Source organism: Staurois parvus, unplaced genomic scaffold, assembly GCF_062004578.1.
Source record: "Staurois parvus isolate SC_StPar_1 unplaced genomic scaffold, SC_StPar_1.0 ptg000025l, whole genome shotgun sequence".
Classification (NCBI taxonomy): domain Eukaryota; kingdom Metazoa; phylum Chordata; class Amphibia; order Anura; family Ranidae; genus Staurois; species Staurois parvus.
The window spans coordinates 6,793,931-6,816,990 of NW_028317821.1; the positions used below are offsets into that span (position 1 = coordinate 6,793,931).

Genomic DNA, 23,060 nt, shown 5'->3' on the forward strand with positions numbered 1-23,060 from the left:
ATTTAGGAAGCGACAGGATCACCTCCTGAATGGCTGGTAGACGCTGCTCTACGGTCTCCTGAAAAGCAATCCACTGCAGACTGTAGAGCACGGTGACAAACTGGTGGTTTTCCAGCTGTTGCCAAACTACAAGTCCCATGAGGCCTTGCAAGATTGACAATTATAAGCATGACTCCGAAAGGCAGAGGCATGATGGGACTTGTAGTTTTGCAACAGCTGGAGGGCCACCAGTTTAACACCCCTGCCGTAGAGAGTACCACCAGTGTGAATAAGGCCAAATGCAGGTAAATGATCAGTGTGAATGCCACCATTGAAAAATTATTAAATGCGTTTATATGGTTTTTGAAATTTCCTCTAAATGCATATACAGAACGTGCAGGGATAACAGTGCCAGTGTGACCGCCATTGCCCTGCATTACACTCGGGAATACCTCCAGGAAGGTTAAGAAAAAAAATACATAAATGTTGAAATTGATAGCAGCAACATGTCTCCAAAAAGTATAGAACAGGGCAACAAAAAGCTAGCAAAGTAAATGGTACTAACAAGGAAGAGCTGCAAGAAAAAACATTTTGCAACTAATTAGGTTAATTAGCAACAGGTCAGTAACCTGATTGGGTATTAAAAGAGCATCTTAGAGAGTCAGGAGTGTCTCAGAAGTAAAGAAGGGCAGAAGTTTACCAATCTGTGAAAAGCTGCATCTAAAAATTGTTGAACATTTTCAGAGTAATGTCCCCAAATGTAAAATTACAAAGACTTTAAATATATCATCTACAGCACATAATACCAGCATTATATTCTGAGAATATGCAGAAATCTATGTGCTCAAGAGACAAGACTGAAATGCAACAATGTATGCAAGTGATCTTTGGGCTTTCAGACAGCACTGCATTAAAACCAGGTAAGATTCTGTGATGAACATCACTGCATGGGCTCAGGAATACTTTCAAAATCAATGTCTGTGAACACAGTTCCAAAAATGAAAGTTAAAGCTGTATCATGCAAAGAAAAACCCATACCTGAAGAAGATCCAGAAATCTTCTCTGGGCCAAAGCTCATTTAAAATAGTCTGTTGAAAAGTGGAGAACTGTTCTATGGATAGGCGAATTGAACTTTTACATTCTTTTTGGCAGCCATGGGCGCCACTAAAGAGTAGAGGGACCTTCTTGCTTACTCAGTTCAAAAGTGTGCATCTCTAATGGCATGGGGGCACATTAATATGCATGGCACCATCACTGCCGAAAGATATATCCAGGGTTAGAGCACCATATGCTCCCATCCAGAAGATGTCTTTTTCAGGGAAGGCCTTGCATATTTCAGTAGGACAATGCTAAACCACACACTGCAACTTTGACAACAGCATGGCTTCTTAGTAGAGGAGTCCATGTGCTTAATTGCCTGCAGTCCAGATCTTTCACCAATTGAAATTATTTGGCGCATCTTGAAATGAAAAATATGACAAAGAACCAGTGGTGTATTTTGGTTTTGTGCTGCCCTAGGCAAGACCAAAAATCAGGCACCCCTCATCTAAATTTTCCCCACCCATGTTTAAGATCCACCCCTTCATCTGTCAACTCCACCCCTTCCTCTTTAGGCTCCACCTCTTCCTATTAGCGCTCCACCTCTTCTTCTGTGTACATTAAAAGTGGATAACGAGTGCAGATATTTTGCCCCTTCATTGGTGTCACTGGGAGGAATAGTGCCCCATCATTGGTGTCACTGGGAGGAATAGTGCCCCATCATTGGTGTTGGTGAAAGGAATAGTGTCCCATCATTGGTGTAACTGGGAAGAATAATGCCCCATCCTTAGTGTCAGTGGGAAGAATAGTGTCCCATCATTGGTGTCAGTGGGAGGAATAGTGCCCCATCATTGGTGTCAGTGGGAGGAATAGTGCCCCATCATTGGTGTCAGTGGGAGGAATAGTGCCCCATCATTGGTGTCAGTTGGAGGAATAGTGCCCATCATTGGTGTCAGTTGGAGGAATAGTGCCCATCATTGGTGTCAATTTGGGAGGAATAGTGGTACAATTACCTTATTTATCTTAAAATGATACATTTTCTCAGTTTAGACACTTAGTATGTTTTCTATTGAATAATATTCTAGTGAATAAAATATGGGTTTATGATATTCGAAAATCATCACATTTTGTTTTTATGTAGATTTTACACGGTGTCCCAAAGTTTTTGGAATTGGGGTTGAATATTTCACAGACCAAATGGACCCAATAAGAGTTCTTTGTTAGGATTTACCTACACTTTAAGATGTGAGCAAAATGAAACCATCAAATTAGAAGTTTTATTTTATTTTATATGAACAGTTTGTAAATATGAATAATTAGGTCTTGTATAAAATGACTACTCAGGGATGTCTACCATCAAAGTCTTAATCATTTCCTGATTTGACCGAAATTAGTGAGATCAACTAACAATCATTTTATGTCAATATGTGCCTTATATGATACTGACAATCACCTAATATTAATGTGTACCTTTTATGATACTTGGCATGTTAGGATACTTACTCCCAGAAGTTCAGTCTTTCACCATAATAAGAATCATTCAGTATTGTTTGGATTCCACCTTGCACCACTACACCTCTTATAATGACAGCTATGAATCCTGCCACCATGATAATTATCTGGAATGCATCTGTCCAGATTACAGCTTTCAGACCACCCTAAGGAAAAAGACAAAATATTACTCTAGTGTGGAGATTCTAAGAATTTAAACTAAATGTAACCCTAGCTGGTTGATATTATTTTTATAAAACACATACATAAATGAGTAGCATGTTTTTTAATCTCTCTTTTTCATTCATTTTATGCATCTCAGTGCTACTGATCTTCTTAAGCCTCTTTCATCTACTTCCTGTAGAATGTGAATGAGTAAGGGGTACATAGCGCTCCTACTCATTCACTAAAAAAAAAAAAAAAGTGATAGGTAAATAAAAACAGAGTTTTTAATAAGTCCTTTAAAAAAATAATACAAAACAAAAAAGTCATGTTAAACATGTCCTCCAGTGATGCAGATTCATGTCAGTAATGAATTTTGATGCCCACCAACCCACCAAAAAAAGCACTCACTGACTCAATCCCAAAGAACATGGAGCAGCAAAGTGGCTAAGTGGTTAGCACTTCTGCCTTGCAGCACTAAGGTTATGGCTCAAATTCCAACCACTGTATTACCTGCCTGGAGTTTGCATGTTCTCCCCGTGCCTGCATGTGGTATTCCAGTTTCCTTCCACACTCCAAAGACATGCTGGTAGGTTAATTGGCTCCTGTCTAAACTGGCCCTAGTATGTATATGTATGCCTGGGTGCTGGTCTCTTAGAGGAGGGGTAGAAGGTTTTCCATGACTTTTGGAAGCCTTGTTTCTTTATCTTAGTTTATCACCTGTTTCTGCAACAACCTTTAGTAATATTTCCATTTCTTCCACAGGCCATGTTATTTAAAGCAAACCATGCACTTCCCAGCAAGATGTCGCCCTCCTTTCTGGCAATGTCCTGGGCATTGCTGACTGCCAGATCGCTTGCAAGAAGATGCCCCAGCACAGTGCTGTAGCATCTTCTCATGAGACTTTGGTATTCAGCAATGCTCACGTTCTTGCTGAAAATGATGGTAACTTCATCTTTGCCTAGATGTCAGGGAAATGCAAGCTTTTTACCTTAACAAGCAATGAAAGTGCTCTACTTCCTTTCCCCTCTCTGAATAGCAGAGTGCTGGTGCTGCGACAAAGACTCCTATTAAAGTGGAGCTCCGCCCAAAAGTTGAAGTTCCACTTTAAGTCTTTGTCCCCCACTCCCCATTAAGGGTTGACACCCAAATTTGACAGGTAGCCGCTCCCACTTCCGCTGCGATCGCCTACGGCTTTCGGATGTTGCCACCGCCTCCCTCCGTGTGGTGTTCTGGGATATGTGACAGGTCCCACAAGACTACGGGACATTCACAAAGCGCAGCGCTTGTTGCGCATGTGCAGTGGGCACCCAGCAGTGAAGTCGTAAGCTGTCACAGCCGGGTGCCCACACTGAAGATGCCGGTGCCCGGGAAAGAAGACGGCCGGTGAAATCAGCGGTGGTGAGGACACCGCTAGACCGAGGGATAGGTAAGTGTCTGTATTTTAAAAGTCAGCGGCTACAGTTTTTATAGCTGCTGACTTTTATTTTTTTTTTATTCAAATGGATATCCGCTTTAACTACTCCAGCAATCATCCACAATTGAAAGCTGTGGGCACACAGTCAAAGATCTGTAACCAGAAGTTTACTAATAGAAAGGGCACTGAATTCAAACATACTAAAGATGCTGTCATCTTTCGCATCTTTGCCATGTTTGGATTCACTTGCTTTTTATATTAATAAACTATTTATACAGATTCTTGCCTTTCAGTCAAGGTAAGCACTGCATAACTAGCTTTTTCCCCCCACGGTCTTTTTTTTTGTGTTACAGTGTTTTGGCAATGAGAAAAACAGACCTTACATTTTTTGGTATAAGGTCTATTTTAAAGGCATTGCCCTTACTATCAGGGCTTTGTATCCTGGGCTCTTTGCACCTGACAGGAAGTCAGGTGCAAAGCTGCTCTCTGCATGTGGCTGCAGCTTCTACTGCTTACATCTGCCACCTCATTTCTCCCACACCACTGGGTTAGTGTTCTGTATAACATCATTGTGTTGAATAGGGAGCCATCTATTGGGTATTAAATGCAACTGCACCTGTTTTTATTATTCCCTTCAACAAGAGCAGGAAGTGTCTCATATTTGTTAACAATAAAGATTTCCCATAAACCACTGAAGCCATTTCAGCTTCTAGAAGAACACCAATGAAGGTTGCCTCCTCTGTTCTCCCTTTGATACACATATGCCTGTAAGTTCTTTCATTGTGTTTGATAAAGTCACATACATATCTAGATCGCATTTCATATACCTGTAAGTTATTTTGTTGGGTTTGTTAAAGTCACATACATACAGGTGAAACTCGAAAAATTAGAATATCATGCAAAAGTTCATTTATTTCAGTAATGCAACTTAAAACATGAAACTAATATATGAGATAGACTCATTACATGCAAAGCAAGATAGTTCAAGCCGTGATTTGTCATAATTGTGATGATTATTACATGCAATCAATAAAACAAGGGTTGTACATAGAACAATATCGGACCTCTGAAAAGTATAATCATGCATATGTACTCAATACTTGGTTTGGGCCCCTTTTGCAGCAATTACTGCCTCAATGTGGCGTGGCATGGAAGCTATCAGTCTGTGGCACTGCTGAGGTGTTATGGAAGACCAGGATGCTTAAATAGCGGCCTTCAGCTCTTCTGCATTGTTCGGTCTCATGTCTCTCATCTTTCTCTTGGCAATGCCTCATAGATTCTCTATGGGGTTCAGGTCAGGCGAGTTTGCTGGTCAATCAAGCACAGAAATCCCACGGTCATTGAATCAGGTTTTGGTGCTTTTGGCAGTGTGGGCAGGTGCCAAGTCCTGCTGGAAAATAAAGTCAGCATCCCCATAAAGCTCGTCTGCGGAAGGAAGCATGAAGTGCTCCAAAATCTCCTGGTAGACGGCTGCGTTGACCCTGGACTTAGTGAAGCACAGTGGACCAACACCAGCAGATGACATTGCTCCCCAAATCAACACAGACTGTGGAAACTTCACACTGGACTTCAAGCATCTTGCAGTGTGTGCCTCTCCATTCTTCCTCCATACTCTGGGTCCTTGGTTTCCAAATGAGATGCAAAAGTTGCTCTCATCAGAAAAGAGGACTTTGGACCACTGAGCAACAGACCAGGTCTGTTTTTCTTTAGCCCAGCTAAGACGCTTCTGACGTTGTTTCTTGTTCAGGAGCGGCTTGACAAGAGGAATACAACAGTTGAAGCCCATGTACAGGATCCGTCTGTGTGTGGTGGCTCTTGATGCACGGACTCCAGCCTCAGTCCACTCCTTGTGAAAGTCCCCAACACTTTTGAATGGCCTTTTCCTGACAATCCCTCTCCAGGCTGCGGTCATCCCTGCTGCTTGTGCATCTTTTTCTTCCACACTTTGCCCTTCCACATAAATTTCTATTAATGTGCTTTGATACAGCACTTTGGGAACATCCAACTTCTTTTGCAATTACCTTTTGAGGCTTTCTATCCTTATAGAGGGTGTCAATGATGGTTTTCTGCACAACTGTCAGGTCAGCAGTCTTTCCCATGATTGTGATTCCTACTGAACCAGACTGAGAGACCATTTAACGGCTCAGGAACCCTTTGCAGGTGTTATGGCTTAATTAGCCGATTACAGTGGGACACTTTGAGCCTAGAATATTGAACCTTTTCACAATATTCTCATTTTCTGAGATTGTGGATTTGGAGTTTTCATGAGCTGTAAGCCATAATCATCACAATGATGACAAATCACAGCTTGAACTATCTTGCTTTGCATGTAATGAGTCTATCTCATATATTAGTTTCACCTTTTAAGTTGCATTACTGAAATAAATGAACTTTTGCACGATATTCAAATTTTTTGAGTTTCACCTGTAGCTAGATCGCATTTCAATGCATGCAATGTGATTTGTACGTAGCTGTTTGTAAGATAGGTGTTCATTGTATGTATTTGTGAGTGTGATTGCAGTTTTACAGAACTATTAACAAAGTAAATTCAGTTGTGGAATGAAACACAACAATGCTTCTGTCAGTTTTGTTAGCTAGCTGTCAGCTAACCATTTGTAGGACAGCACAGATAGTATAACTGTATGGTATGTAATCTACAGAGTTGTGTCTCCAGGGGTGGACTGACCATTTGGAAACTCGGGCATTGCCCGAGGGACCGAGGTCAGTAGGGGGCCCCATGAGATGCCTCTGGTACCTTTTTCATAGGCTTTTTTGAGTTTGGGCAAGGACACAGGGGCCCCATGATCCCCTATTGCCCGGGGACCCCATGAGTTGTCAGTCCGCCCCTGTGTGTCTCTAAACAAACATCAAAGAAAGGGATTTTATGGTGAGTAAAAGGAATCTCTCTTTTGTTTTCTAGTATAGTTAGGCAGCATTAAAGCAACTGTCAGACAGAACAAAAATGTAATTAAAATCTGTCTAAATGATCACAATTAATCAATACTATAAAGGACATGGACTTTACTCTATGCACTGTACATAATACAGAATAAAGCTCCATGCACACTGGGCGTTTGATAACGCTGGTAACGTTAGCTGTGTAAAGTCACATTAAAAATGTGAGTTTTTTAGCGTTTTGTATTAGCGTTTTTTCGTGTTTGTGTTTGTGTTTTTAGCGTTTTTTAGAAACATTTTTTTAGTCCAAAAAAAGTCCAAAAACGCTGGTTTGCTGCGATTTACCACAATTTACAGCCTTATAGCGTTTTTACACCTAAAAAACTCCTCTAGAAACCCACTAGTCCTGGGTTTTTTTCCAGTCAAAAAATGTCCCTGCCTAAAAACAATTAAAGTGTAAGTGTGCATGGATACATAGGATAACATGCTGGGGGGTTAACTGGCTGTAGAAAGAAACGTAAAAAGCCAAAAACAGCCGCTGTAAAAACATTCAGTGTGCATGAGGACTAAAGCATCATGTAGGTGCTTGAAGAATTTTAAAATACTTGAATTTGAGGGGTTATGGCCTGGAGCGGCATGGTGTTGGACATGTACAGTGCAAGGTGTGCTACATTCCAGTTCAATACACTTTTCTATAGAATATTTCCTACCTGGACTTATGAGGGATATAAACAATTAGGGTTGTCACCTCTTTCTTATGGAAAATGTAAAGAGTTGAGAGGAAATGGAGGTTAATATCATGCACAGCACTGTGCTAATAATTGTGTGTGGCCTAATAAAAGTGGGAATGCCCCAACTGGTGAGGTTAAACCAAAAGCTTTATATATTTTTATATAGTTTATAAGAAAAAAAATAGCATCATTTTTTTTTACATTTTTGTCAGTAAAGATAGTGTTATGAATAGTGTTATAGTGTTACAACTTCTAGGGTCAATCATTTTTTGTGTACAGATTTTACATACAAAGAATTGCATTAACAGGAAAATGTTCAGTATGTAAAATTGAGCTTGAGCCATTGTGCTCTTTAAACAATAGGCTTTTTCTGTTTCAATACATTTTTGTTAAGAATTTACATAAGCAAACCATGTAAAAATCAGCAATTTGAGTCAGTATCGCCTAAAATACAATTAGATATTTATTTGCAAAGAGATATTAATTTCTGTATTTAGAGTCTGGAACAATTGAATTGGCTTGTGTATAAATGTATTGTTGGTATAATAGTGTAAGTAATATTTAGTGAATTAGTGACAAAATGGATAGCAGGTAAAGGAGGAGTATAATGTAAGAATAAACATGTTTTTATACTTACCTGGCTAAAAAAACTGAAATGCTGATTGTAATCGAGGTGTTTATTTTCTGGATAAGTGCATTTATTTTTAAACATCTTTTCGAATTGAACTATGCTATGTGCACCTCTGTTTTGTTATGCCTGTCTTGAGAGAGGGACTAATCAAGAGGGCGGGTACATTTCCAAGTTGAGATGGAGATCATTAGTACATTTTAATGGGTGGATACCAAAGCCGGCCATAGATGGATTAAAATTTGGCCAGTTCAGCAGAAACCGGGCAAATTTTGTTCCAGCCCCAGAACAACTTCAGTACAACCAGGCTGTCAGATTATATTCACATGATCACTGCCAGCAGCTATAGTCGCCAGTAGTGATCATTTTGTTCTGCCATCAGGGAAGGCTCCCATCCGGGAGAGCATAGTAGCACTGCGGGAGGGAAGGAAAGGAAATTGCATAATTTATGGGCTGCTCAACCCATGTGTGAAAGAAAGATGCTTTGTTGCTTTTTTAAGAAGGCTATGGGTGCATTCACATTGCTTGCAGGAAATTTGGTACGCCTTCAGAAAATGCAGCAAAACTGTCCGATCGAATAGTCAATGACGACGCACAGGTAGCCCGCATATAGGAAGGTGCCAATTTTTTTTTGCCACTACAGATGGCACTCAACTGCAGCAGCATGCAGAGGGAGAGGAAGTCAAGAGGAATGATGTTCCTCTATGGTTTCTTGGGTCACTGGGGAAGCTATCCGGTTGGATGCCGCTGCCCCATGTGACTCTGGCGGACATCTCAGGTCAGGCAGAGTCTATTTAAGACCCTGGCTCCCAGGTCTATTGTGCATTTTGTGAGTGCGTAGTGCAGAGACAGGTCACCCGTCTGTCAGGAAAAGTGAGCAGCAATAGAAACTAGAAAAGCAACAATTTCTGGGGAAATTGTGTGAAGTGTTCTTGCCTCCACCAGTAGTTTACAACTGGAGTGGGCGGAGTAACTGGGTGGAGTGGCTTGTCACTCTGCTGCCTGCTCACACACCTGGGTTCCTATGGCAACTCACTCTACAGCAAGGGCAGAGAAGAGCAGTTAAAAACAAACTGCTCCAACTTGCTCACTTCACTAGGGGTTGCCGTCTTCAAACGGTAGTAGTTTAAAAAATATAAGTCCTACACCAAAGAGCTTTATATTGTGAGAATCACAGGACCCAGACCTACATTTTAATGCATAGTATGTCTCAGAAATATTAAAAATGAAGGCACAGTCGCAGTTTAGAAATTGCCCTTCAAATTTGAGGTGGCTAGAGTGGAGTTTCAATAAATGACAATGGGCGGCGTGAGTTGCAAACAAATGGTCATATTGTGAAAACTATCAGGACTATGCCTTAGCCGTGGGCATTTTTAGTGGCAACAGGGATAGCTGAACGATTTGATATAAGATTTGTGTAGGTGGGCTTAAAAATGAGGGAGTGATGGCAGTTTAGAAATCATGTCCTAATTTTTCAGCTCACACTCTAGCTTTTGTCAGCTCCCACTCAGTTTAGTTTTGAACATTCCGACATTCATTCCTATGGGACCAGTTTCACCACAAAAACGCCGATATTTTGTGAACCATTCGGCAAAACGTTCCACAAAGTAATAGCACACCAATCGGGAACAATCCGCATGTTTCAGTATATTACTATCTATGTAGTGTAAAGACTGTGGGAGGAGTTAGGGTGGTAAATGTGGCTAGAATAATAAGAATATATTTGTGAGATAACAGTAAGTGGTCTTGCCATGCAAGAATACATAAATAGCAGCAGCGTATGGTTTAGATAGGTAGGGGCAAAACAGAGACACGTCATCCTTCCTTGAATCCTTTCATTTGGGTGCAGATCAGCTAGGCCTCATTCCACCCTCTGAGATGCTGTTGGCACACTCGAGACCTGCTACGTTCTCCATTGCCATTACATCTTTCGAGTGTTTCCAGTTGGTGCCTTCCCAGCGGCCTGTTTGTAAGTTGAACTTTGACTTTAATGTAAGTTTTGTTCTCGCAACTGGACTTTGTGCATTTATTCCTGCTGCACCATGCTGCACCAGCACCCAACATGCACAAAAATGCAGATGCATTGTGCTGCTGGAAAGTGGCACTGCATCACCATGAAAGCACCATATATATATATATATGGATTTATGTTTGTGTTTAAAGTATGATATATTTTTTCTTTAATAGCATCTTGTAATTGTTACTGTTGTTTTTGTTTGCTACACAGATGATTGTTTTATATGAGTTAGCTGTTATTAGTATTGAGCGCTGTATTGGGAGTATATATTCACTTACACACTCCGGTATTACATTTGTTTATTTTAAATGCCTACTTGCATTGTTTTTCATTTCTTTTCTTGCATGTCATCACCCTCTTCTCGTTTTGTCTAATTACTCTCTCACCACCCTACGTAACCTATGTAGCTATGGGGAGAGGATGGATAGGGCAATACTATATAGGGACTGCTGACACATTCAAGATGGCAGGATCCAACAGCAATCTCAGGACTTTTAGGTGTCTAAATACATGAAGCCATTTGTGGGTAAATAATATGCTAAACATTTGTGAAACACATATGGAGAGAGTTTTTTTTAATGAATGGTCTAGTGACAGGGTTTCTTTAATGGTTTTATTGAGTATATATGCTTTCTATAGAGTGGATTGTGACAATTTCTTCCACCTTTATTTGTATAAGATGTTTGCTAGACATCTTATCTTTATTTCATTTATATTGTGATTATGATTTTTTTAGAACAGTAAAACAGCGTGACAAGGTATTATTCAGGATATGAAAATTAACATACCAGTGAACAGTAGAATGTGCACACCAATCCAGTTGCAATCATTGCCCCCCAAAGGTTAAATCCTGAAACTGAAATAAAGGGAATAATTAGAATGTTTTCCCAATAAATGTATAAGCATTAAAAATGTGTGTACACCTTCACTTAAATTTGTGTTTTAACGTATACAATGCATTTTCAAGACTATAATGACAGCAGGTCAGATCATTCATTTAGCTAAGTACACAATGCAGCTGGAATATAATGATTGACTGCTCTTCATGTTGCAATGGGGAGATGTTTGCTCACCCCCAGCAGGACCATGAGTTGCTGAGACATTGTCTTTATTTCACTGTCTTTTATAATTTTGGATGAGTACATGGTCCATTCAATGATTTTCATCTTCAGGAATACACAACAACACCAACAACCATATAATTGATACTACAGACAGAACAACCACTCCTAAATAATTGTTTAGGACTTTTTAGGTATTCTGTTTGTCAAACATAATCACTACATCATTAAGACATTAATTTGTTTTTATTATCTTTCAAATATAAAAAATGTCTTTAAAAGAACCATCAAATAATAATTCTGTTCAAATGCATATATGCATTCCACATCAAACCACATATTATATATCCTCTCATATACAATTCAGATGATCAACCCAATTTCAGTCTCTACATATACAGCATCAAATCTATACTGTGTTAACACTTGGTTGTTGGAGGGCCTTCTCTCAATGTGTTTTATGGGTCAACTGACAGCTTCTTCAGGGGGCGATACAGAGGTGAGTGTCTCACTTCTGACAGCAGTTATAATATTACAATTATTGCATAAAAGTTTTCAAGATGGCATCCAGGACAGTAATCACACCTCTGTTCACAACTGTAGACCACAAAGTGGGAGAAACATAAGAGGGAAGGAGAAAGAACCCCAAAAAGATTAAGGTGAATATGTTAAGCCCTTATAGTTGTATTCCTGTCTGCATCAATGCAAAAAAGATCTCGCCATCGAACAAATATAGCTCCCTTACTGCGATCCAAGAAGCATTAGCATAGATGAAGGGGACTTTTTACAATCTTCAATTGTCCTTGTTCACTATTCAGGATCTGCTAGTCACCAGTCAATGCCGATGCAGACAGGATACAACTATAACAGTTACAATACTTACCTTAAACATTCTTAAACATTCTGCAGTTCTTTTCCCTTTCCTCTTCCATTCCTCCTCCTTTGTGGCCTAATGTTTCATGAAGAGAGGTGTAGTTGTTGTCCTGGATGCCAGCATTAATAATTGAAGTTACTTCTGAAGAAAAGTTTTTTTCTTTGAAAACTGTTCCACATAAAATGCTAACACAAAAAAAGTATGCATTTAAGAATTAATTCCCAACATACAACCTACAAGGTGGTATCAAAAACTTTGCAGACTAGTTTTGTAACACGACAGATGGCAGCAAAAGGCTGCAGGCACAGGAGCACAGACCTTCATAAGTCAGTGTGGCAAAGACATCGTCCTGTGTACATCGGGAGCTGTGCAACTGGTGCTATTCTGACCACGTGCTACTATTTCATCATGGACAGCAAGTTAGAACAAAGAGCAAACGTAAAATACTGTGTGAAACTGGGCAAATCTGCCACAAAGACATTTGACATGATTCAGCAAGTTTACGACGATGTTGCATTGAGTCAGTCGAGGTGTTTTGAGTGCCACGTTCACTTCAAGAACAGAAGAACATCACTGGAAGATGATGAGAGATCTGGAAGACCTGCAACGAGCTCAACCCTTCCTGAAGATAAAGATCCAGCTCAAAGGTCACCGTTTTGACAACATTGTGGAGATCCAGCAATTTGTCCAGTTTCACGCAGAATTTCACATTTGCTCTTTGTTCTAACATGCTATCTATGATGAAATCGCAGACGTGATAACGCACATGGTCAGAATCGCACAAGCTGCACAGCTCCCAATGTATACAGGACAATGTCTTTTTGCACACTGACTTATGAAGGTCTGTGCTCCCTGTGAATGTGCATGCAGCCTTGTGCTGCCATCTGTTGGGATGTTACAAAACTACTCTCAACATTTTTAATACCATCTCGTATTTTTATAAATAAGATAGTGTGTCATAAACATCTACAAACCTTGATTCAATGCCAGAGCAGGTGCATATATCACAATACCAGTGTATAACACCTAAAAAACAAAGACAACTTTAAGCCACACAATTTGTTTTAGGGTACGTTCACTGTACATGGAAGCAGGCACAAACATTTAGTAAAGAAACAGCAAACCCAAATACGCCTGTGCTTAGGGATGGACTTGTAGCAAACTAGCTCATCAGAGTTGGAGCGGAGTTCTCCTTCAACCCTTTTTTCTCTTTTTATTCGAGATATTTCTCATCCCTCTGCCTCATTCCCTACCCCCCTGCAGTCCTGAGAGGCAAACGTTATCTCCTGACAGATGGTGTGGGTCAACCAGGTTAAGACATCCTGAGTCCAGGTGCCAGGAAGTCTGCTGAAGGGTAACCTTCGTCATCCAAAACTGTGTAGGCCCACACATCATAAAACTGACCAGCAATTAATTGAACATTCCTCAGGTCAACTGTGTATTTCATGTCATGGATTATGAAGCTGTTAGTTTTAACTGAGAGTCCACTGACATTCTGCCCAACATATTGTATTGGGCAGACGCAGAGCCACCCCCCCTTGCCAGGTGGGGGAAATTTTAAAAAGGGACAGGCTGCAAGCCTAAGAGTTAGAGATTAACACACATCTCCTGAGTGTAACATCGTAACAGAGGAGGTCAAAGAACCTTCCTGCTCTGCACTTGGATCTGCTTACAAACCAAGACATATTGGCAAGTAACTTGACTCTTTAATTTCCTCCCTATTATCTCTGCTGTATCTTTATATACATACACACATATATATATATATATTTTGTGACATCTCTTTGTAAATATTTTATTGCACCTGTTTGACTCTTTTAGTAATAAATCTTTCTTTCTGAAAGTGTTAAACTGTTTCTAAATGCTTACCTGCAATTCACGAATTCCTGCCTTTTGAAGAGATGCTACTGTGTTTGTTTACTCCCTGCCCAATTGACCATATTGGACAGGTGACTTTTCAATCATTATAGTGTATTTCTGACAGAGTCCGCCTTCTCTGTACATTTCAAGACGGTGGTGGCAGTAGAAGGGTTAGTTGCGTAATTAACCCAACCCAGTAATAAGCGCATTCAGGCTGCAGGCACCGATTGTAGTCCATTAGCTTTGCAATCGCTGTGCAGGGTGCAGCTGTGTGGGGCCTTGTTACACGCGTCACACCGTGGTTTTAGATCGGCCAGTCCTTCGGTCTCGAGTTTGGTGAGAAGGTCTGGGGTCTGCCGCCGTAGGCGTGACGTATTACTGTTAGTCGCAGTCGTGCGATTGTCACATGTTGGTGGCGGCGACCGTGGATCCGTGACAGGACTCAGTATAGATTAGGACCACATCACGAATGTCCTGGAATGTGCATGTCTTGCTGCCCTCAAAAGACCGGGGAAGTCCAAATGTACTGAATGGAGAAAAAAAACCAAACAGTGGGTGCACCAGCCTAGTGCATCACCTTAGAAAATGTATTTAATAAATGATTAAAGTAGGTATTGCACTCACAAAACAATACAGTCAAAGGCGCATCATGAAAGAACAACTCTGTCCAATCCTCAGGGCTCTGAGGAAGAGGCAAGTCCTCGAAATGCGTTAGCCTGTTGGAAGTCCACAGTCCCCATTGCTGACAGACACGTAGTGCGGATTGGACAAAGTTGTTCTTTCATGATGTGCCTTTGACTGTATTGTCGTGTTGTGAGTACAATACCTACTTTTATCATTTATTAAATACATTTTTTAAGGAAGTGCACTAGGCCGGTGCGCCCTCCGTTTGTTTTTTACAAACATTTAGCCCTGGTTCACACTATGAGTTGCACAGAAACGCACAGCACATTCCTGTTCGGTTCACATGCGATTTGGTGTGGTGTTATTTGTGCCCATACATTTTGAACAGGCTCAGATTTTTTTGCATTACACCAAAAGTAATGCATGCACTGCTTATGGAAATGCACTGCAACTGAATCATATGGTACATTTATAAAATGTGATCTGCACTGCGTTTGCAACCCGTGTTTGGGGTATGGTTAACTAAATATAGACACGCCCTGTAGATTGCAATTGCAGTGCATTGTTATCGCAGTGCGGGAAACCTGCATCGACCACGGGTTACCTGCAGCGTGTTCTAGTGTGAACTCAGCTTTATTTTTAATGTTGAGTGCAAAAGCAGCAAGCTCAATATAAATAAAAAATATGGACACAAACTGTTTTACCTGCTAAAAGATTTGTTTCATTTAGTTCAGCTAGTGATCTGGATTGAAGAGCTCATTTATCTCCACTGCTGTTAAGCAATACAGCTTACAGTAGTCTCTGACCCACCCCAAGCCTGCTGTGTGAACAGCAAAGCAGCATCATATGTTTCTAACATTGCAAAGACTGACCTGCTTCATCAGAAATCCACTAGTAAAAGGTGACAGCACTGTCCAGTGGAAAGTGTAATTGGCTCACACTCCTGGCCCCTTTTCTCAGTCTGAGTGCTGCTGTGCAGTGGATTAAAGGGAGCTCATTTAAAAACGTAGATGTAGATACCTATAGCAGTGTTTATTAAAAGAGTATTTATAGTACTTTTACATAAGACATAACTGATTTTAAGAATTCTGCTTTTCCTCCCGTTTCTTCTGAGTCAAAATAGTACATGTAATTACAAACACAATATGGCTCACTAAGAATGCCCCCATGAGTTTTTTTAGCCAAAACATAAAAACAATAATTCATATATCAAAAGATGAAACCATGTTATAGTTTAAAAATGTGTGACACCTGTTAACATAGGAGCAGAATTTAGCAACCTATTATTATATTATTATTATACAGGATTATATAGCACCAACAGTTTGCTCAGCACTTTACAATATAAAGGGAGACAATACAGCAACAATACAGTTCAATACAAGAGGGAAAGGAGGGCCCTGCTCCTTGGAGCTTACAATCTAAGAGGGAGGGGCTGGTGGTACAAAACATAACTGTGGGGGATGAACTGATAGGAGAAATAGAAGATTTGGTATTATTATTATTATACAGGATGTATATAGCACCAACAGTTTGCTCAGCGCTTTACAATATAACAGGAGACAATACAGCAACAATACAGTTCAATATAAGAGGGATAGGAGGGCCCAGATCCTTGGAGTTTACAATCTAAGAGGGAGGGGCTGGAGGTACAAAAGGTAATAACTGTGGGGGATGAACTGGTAGGAGAAATAGAAGATTCGGTATTATTATTATTATACAGGATTTATATAGCGCCAACAGTTTGCTCAGCACTTTACAATATAACGGGAGACAATACAGCAACAATACAGTTCAATACAAGAGGGTTAGGAGGGCCTTGGAGTTTACAATCTAAGAGGAATTAGCAAGCATCTTTCATTATTTGACTACTCTAAACTCATGAAGGAACAAGCTTATCTGGTAGCCATTGCTTACCATAACTATCAGTATATGAAGTATTATATTTCATATATATATATATATATATATATATACAGTCATGGCCGAAATTGTTGGCACCCTTGATATTTCTCCAGGAAATCATGTATTTCTCACGAAACGTATTGCATTAACACATGTTTTGCTATACACATGTTTATTCCCTTTGTGTGTATTGGGACAAAACAAAAAAAGGGAGGAAAGAAAGCAAATTCGACATAATGTCACACAAACCTCCAAAAATGGGCTGGACAAAAGTATTGGCACCCTTTCACAACTGCGGATAAATAAGAATGTTACAAGCATGTGATGCTCCTGTAAACTCACCTGGGGCAAGTAACAGGTGTGGGCAATATAGAAATCACACCTGAAAGCAGATAAAAAGGAGAGACGTTCACTTAACCTTTGCATTGTGTGTCTGTCTGTGCCACACTAAGCATGGACAACAGAAAGAGGAGACGAGAACTGTCTGAGGACCTGAGAACCAAAATTGTGGCAAAATATCAACAATCTCAAGGTTACAAGTCCATCTCCAGAGAACTAGATTTGCCTTTGTCCACAGTGCGCAACATTATCAAGAAGTTTGCAACCCATGGCACTGTAGCTAATCTCCCTGGTCGTGGACGGATGAGGAAAATTGATGAAAGATTGCAACGCAGAATAGTCCGGATGGTGGATAAGCAGCCCCAAACATGTTCCAAAGACATTCAAGCTGTCCTGCAGGCTCAGGGAGCATCAGTGTCAGCGCGAACTATCCGTCGACATTTAAATGAAATGAAACGCTATGGCAGGAGACCCAGGAGGACCCCACTGCTGACACAGAGACATAAAAAAGCAAGACTACAGTTTGCCAAAATGTACTTGAGTAAGCCAAAAGCCTTCTGGGAAAACGTCTTGTGGACAGATGAGACCAAGATAGAGCTTTTCGGTAAAGCACATCATTCTACTGTTTACCGAAAACGGAATGAGGCCTACAAAGAACAAAACACAGTACCTACGGTAAAATATGGTGGAGGTTCAATGATGTTTTGGGGTTGTTTTGCTGCCTCTGGCACTGGGTGCCTTGACTGTGTGCAAGGCATCATGAAATCTGAGGATTACCAAAGGATTTTGGGTCGCACTGTAGGGCCCAGTGTCAGAAAGCTGGGTTTGCGTCCAAGATCCTGGGTCTTCCAGCAGGACAATGACCCCAAACATACGTCAAAAAGCACTCAGAAATGGATGGCAAAGAAGCGCTGGAGAGTTCTGAAGTGGCCAGCAATGAGCCCAGATCTAAATCCCATTGAACACCTGTGGAGAGATCTTAAAATTGCTGTTGGGAAAAGGTGTCCTTCCAATAAGAGAGACCTGGAGCTGTTTGCAAAGGAAGAGTGGTCCAAAATTCCGGGTGAGAGGTGTCAGAAGCTTATTGATGGTTATAGGAAGCGACTGATTTCAGTTATGTTTTCCAAAGGGTGTGCAACCAAATATTAAGTTAAGGGTGCCAATACTTTTGTCCAGCCCATTTTTGGGGTTTTGTGTGACATTATGTCATATTTGCTTTTCTGCCTCTGTTTTATATTTGTTCCAATACATACAAAGGGAATAAACATGTGTATAGCAAAACATGTGTTAATGCAATACCTTTTTTGTGTGAAATACTTGATTTTCAGGAAAAATATCAAGGGTGCCAACAATTTCGGCCATGACTGTATATATACACACATACATACATACATACATACATACATACATACACACTAAATTGTTTGCACTTCCGCTTGGCAGTACTAGGGTCGCTGGTTCGAATCCCAACCACAGCACCACCTGCCTGGAGTTTGCATGTTCTCCCTGTACCTGCGTGGGTTTCCTCCGGGTACACCAATTTCCTCCCACACTCCAAAGATATGCTGGTAGGTGAATTGGCTCCTGTCTAAATTGGCCCTAGTATGTGTATATATGAATGTGAGTTAGGGACCTTAGATTGTACGTCCCTTGAGGGTTAGGGACTGATGTGAATGTATATATATATATATATATATATATATAAAGCGCTGTGTAAATTGACGACGCTATATAAGTACCTGAAATAAATATACAATAAATTTTATTTTAGATAGCACAGCAAAGAAATGCTTTCATACCTTTTAACCCAACATGACTCACCATTTCAATGATAAAAATGACTGTTCCCAAGATCCTTACAAGTTTGTTGAAGCGACGTTCTAAGTACTGTAAGAAAGTTTACATAAAGTGCTTAAATACAATGGTAACATTATAATCTATGCAGAGATTTTCCTGCTCTGGTACATTACCCAAGCACCAGAAGTCTGGGAGTGATCATCACAGGAGTAGTAGGTCAACTGAGCAGCTAACCCTTTCCACATACAGTAACTTGCCATCATTTCAAACCTGATATTTTAGAACTTAGAAAGGTTCACCTGGCCTTTAGTTTTGTGAAGAGTCCAATCTAACGTATCTGAGTCCCCAGCTCTCAAAAAGGCGCGTCTCTCAGTGTCCTTGGTAGATTTGATGTCAAGTGAGAGCTACAGCTGCCACTTAAAGCAGCTTTTTGTGGACCTCAAGAGACCATTACATACCTCTCTTCACCCAAGTGATTTTGTAATTATCAATCAGCTGCTGCGCTTGCAGGGTTCTAATGAGGAAAGTTGCAGGGTCTACATCCCTTTAGATGTGATTTCTCTTTGGTAGTATCTCACCAATTACATTTTTGTTGCAGGGGATGCCCAAAATCTGACTTATATTTTAGTGTAGACTTCTGGGAAAATCAGTGAGCAAATCACACAAACAGGAAATAACATTTGTGGGGAGTGTTCTGTACACCATCTGTGTACAGAATACCTCCAGGTAGCCATATTGAATAGCTTTTTACAGAAAATTACAGAGCTGCAGATTGAAAAGGAAATATATATTTTTTAATAACATCCAATTATAATATGACTTGTGTAGGATTATTACATAGCTATGCTATTTCTTTTTTTATTTGCTATTTTTTTTCTCCATGAAAGTTGAGTTGCCCTTTAAAAAGGGTTGTATTGGTTGCAGGGATCATCTTTTGCAAAATTCCTATACAGTCCTTTCTGCATGTGAAAGGACACATTCTTTCTGCATTTGAACATATCAGCTTGTGGCACTATTATATGAAGTTAAAAGTGTTCTATTAGTGACAGACAACCTGTTGAATTTTGCATCACATGTTGTTCACATTACAGTGTTTTTTGTTTTAAATTGAACCCGGGATCATACATAATTTTAATGCTGAATGTGTTCATGATATGTAATGTGCTAGTGTAAAGATCAGCACGCACCACAATTACAATCTGACTGTACAATCTCACTTAAACCTACAAACAACCATGTAATGCAAAGGCCCTACTGATTGCAAGTTGAATGCACTGTTTAGGTAGGTACCAGGGGCAGACTGACAATTCATGGGCCCCCAGGCAATAGGCGATCATGGGGCCCCTGTGTCCTTGCCCAAACTCAAAAAAGCCTATGAAAAAGGTACCAGGGGCATCTGATGCGGCCCCCTACTGAACCCGGGCCCTCGAGCAGTGCCCGAGTTTCCAAATGGTCAGTCCGCCCCTGGTAGGTATAGTATATTACATAGTTTTGACACTTGTTAATGTGCATTGCATTAAAGCAGCCCATTTATTGAGAAAGGGCTGCCAACACATGGTAATGCCACTCAGCACACCACAATGCTTGGCAGTAATTACCATCTATTATATATACTAAAAACACTGCACTCAGAATTTCAATAAGGACAAAGCGGCTTGTACATATATAGGCAAACAAAAACATTCATATGGTAAAGAATTGCCCCGCTAATTAAACAAAAATGTCCCATTCACAAAAATGGCAATAAATTCAATTAAATAGGGATCCCATCCACCTGAGAGCTTAGGGTGATGTCTACTTTATTTGTGAGCTGCAGCTCCTGGTACATTCGCCACAATTTAAAATAGGAGCACTCTGTAGGGAGGTCGGGAAACTCTTTGGCTACAGATGCGCAGACACAGAAACATTTGCTATCTGAAGTTCTATTTGGAGAAGTTTCCTGGATTGCCCTGTATTTCCCATATAAGACTAGTTGCAGCATCTACTTGATTTATTATACTGCTATGTTGGCCAACCCGCTGGGTGCTCAATTTTTCTGGTAAGAGGCCAATTTATTTGGGTGGAAGGTGATGGTCTCCTCCTTGGATTGGAACTCTCTTTCCTATGCATGGTTTTCTACCTCTGTATATGGGAACTCCACATGGACTTTATGTCACAATTTAATTTATTGCTATTTTTGTGAATGGGACTTTTTTGTTTAATTAGCGCTGCAATTCTTTACCATATGAATTACCATCTATTACACAGGGAGAATTTTATTTCAGGAATTATTTTTAGTGATAGAGTGATTTAAAGGAGAATGTATAGAAAACGTACAGATTTTAATGTGTACGGTCAGCTTACCACTAACAGTTATGTATGATCTCCCAAAGAAAATTCAGTACTCCCCCCCACAGGCAATACCTTCATTTGCTTTTCTCTCCAGAAGGTCAGCACCTTCTTTGCTCAGGCATCATCCAGGGTCAGACTCTAATTTTCAGACTGAGATACTGACTTAGAGATGGCACAGTAAATATTGAAGCCTGGCAAGTTCCACTCTGTATTCACAAATATCTGACATAGATCTAACCCTGCTGCAGCTTCTCACCTTGTGTCTTGCTACAAAGTTAGAGCATTGCAGGTAAATTGATGACTAAAGACCCACTCATACCAATGCGCTGTGGTAATACATACATCACGTGCATTGATGTGGCATCCCAGCACATGATCCAAGCACAAACCGTATGTGTACTGTACCACACCAATGTATGGTGTCCTGCAAAAAATAGCCTGCTCCAATTTCTCGTGCTTTGCTTCGCATTTTAGTATAATCATTTTGAATTCGCTGTACAGCATTCTGGTGTTACATAGTTACATAGTTAGTCTGGTTGAAAAAAGAAAAAAGTCCATCCAGTTCAACCATAGAAAAAAAAAATTATAACCCTATACCCACAGTTGATCCAGAGGAAGGCAAAAAAAACCCCAGCAAAGCATGGTCCAATTTGCTCCTGCAGGGAAAAAAATTCCTTCCTGATCCCCCTAGAGGCAATTGGATATTCCCTGGATCAACTTTACCTATAAATTTTAGTATCCAGTTATATTCAGTGTATCTATGTGAACTGGCCCTTACGAAAAAACTTCCTCCTGCCTACAGCAGACTATTTACTCAAACTGCACCTCTATGCCTAGCCTAGCCACAGAGTGAATATTTTATTATACATAGTAGGGATTGTTTGAAAAAAACTACAGTACATCGTAAATTGTTACTGTATGTTGTGACATGTCAGGAATGTAATCATGCAGACTTATAACATCCACTCTAAGTAGGTGAAAAATAATAGAATTTATTGACAGACATGGTATGTAGTGGTAACACTGTTGCTTTGCTGGAGTATTCAGAGCACTGTTTGTTATATGTATCTGTTATTTCTCTGCTCCTGGCAAACCCTTTTGTAAAGCAGATATTGAGTATTTTAACACATTTTTATTAAATTATGTTTCTTTAAAGATTAAATCTTTAAATAATTAATGAAAATGGTAACAACATATGTTGTTAAGATAGATTTTAACAACTTAACAGCATTTTCCGTAACCTGCACCATTAAGCAGATACATAAAATTCAAGGTATTATTAAACCTACTCTACTGCATAATAAAAAACAATCTTCAGTCCTTTTGAAAAAAAAATGACTCTTGCAAAAACAAAACCATAAGACTGGTGTAAGGAAATGTAGTAGGAGATTGTGAGAGAGAAGAGCTACATAACAAAGAATGGGAGAGAATTCATCAGTTTATGGCATCAAAGTTACCTGTAACTTGAAGTTGAATATAATTTAAGCCAAAGATGGGCTACTTGGTAAATTTTGTATTGCACATAAAAAAAACTACATTTTTATTAGACCGTAACGTAAGCAATAAAACAAAGCCAGGTAATTGGGAAATAAAGACCTGTCAAGCTAGCCTTCTCAAGCAGATTATGGGAAAGGGGATCTACTTTTTGAATGTGATGAATCAAAATTTCTTGGACAGTAGCCCAAACATTCTTAATGGAATCAGTGATGACAATAATATGGTTTCATTTTTGTTAGGGTCATAAATTATTCATATGACTATAGCGTAAAAGCTCAAATGATGAAGCTTGAATTTCTGAAATAACTTAATACCATCTGGAGCAAGTAATTTACATGTACATGTAGCGCTACTCCTGCAGGAAACCCTGGTAGTATTGGGAACTCCACTTTTTCTCTGGCCCTAGCTGGAACC

General features: G+C 40.0%; 1 protein-coding gene across 1 annotated transcript in view; it reads right to left on the minus strand.

The window, feature by feature from the left end:
* Positions 1–23,060, minus strand: part of LOC149471214 (sodium-coupled monocarboxylate transporter 1-like) — an 88,883-nt gene that overhangs the window by 58,728 nt on the left and 7,095 nt on the right. The window contains exons 2-5 of the mRNA XM_089652735.1: positions 18,843–18,908; positions 13,268–13,319; positions 11,147–11,214; positions 2,521–2,675 (exon numbers count right to left, since the gene is read on the minus strand). Coding sequence (XP_089508861.1) covers positions 2,521–2,675; positions 11,147–11,214; positions 13,268–13,319; positions 18,843–18,908 — 341 coding nt within the window. The remainder of the gene's footprint in view (positions 1–2,520; positions 2,676–11,146; positions 11,215–13,267; positions 13,320–18,842; positions 18,909–23,060) is intronic.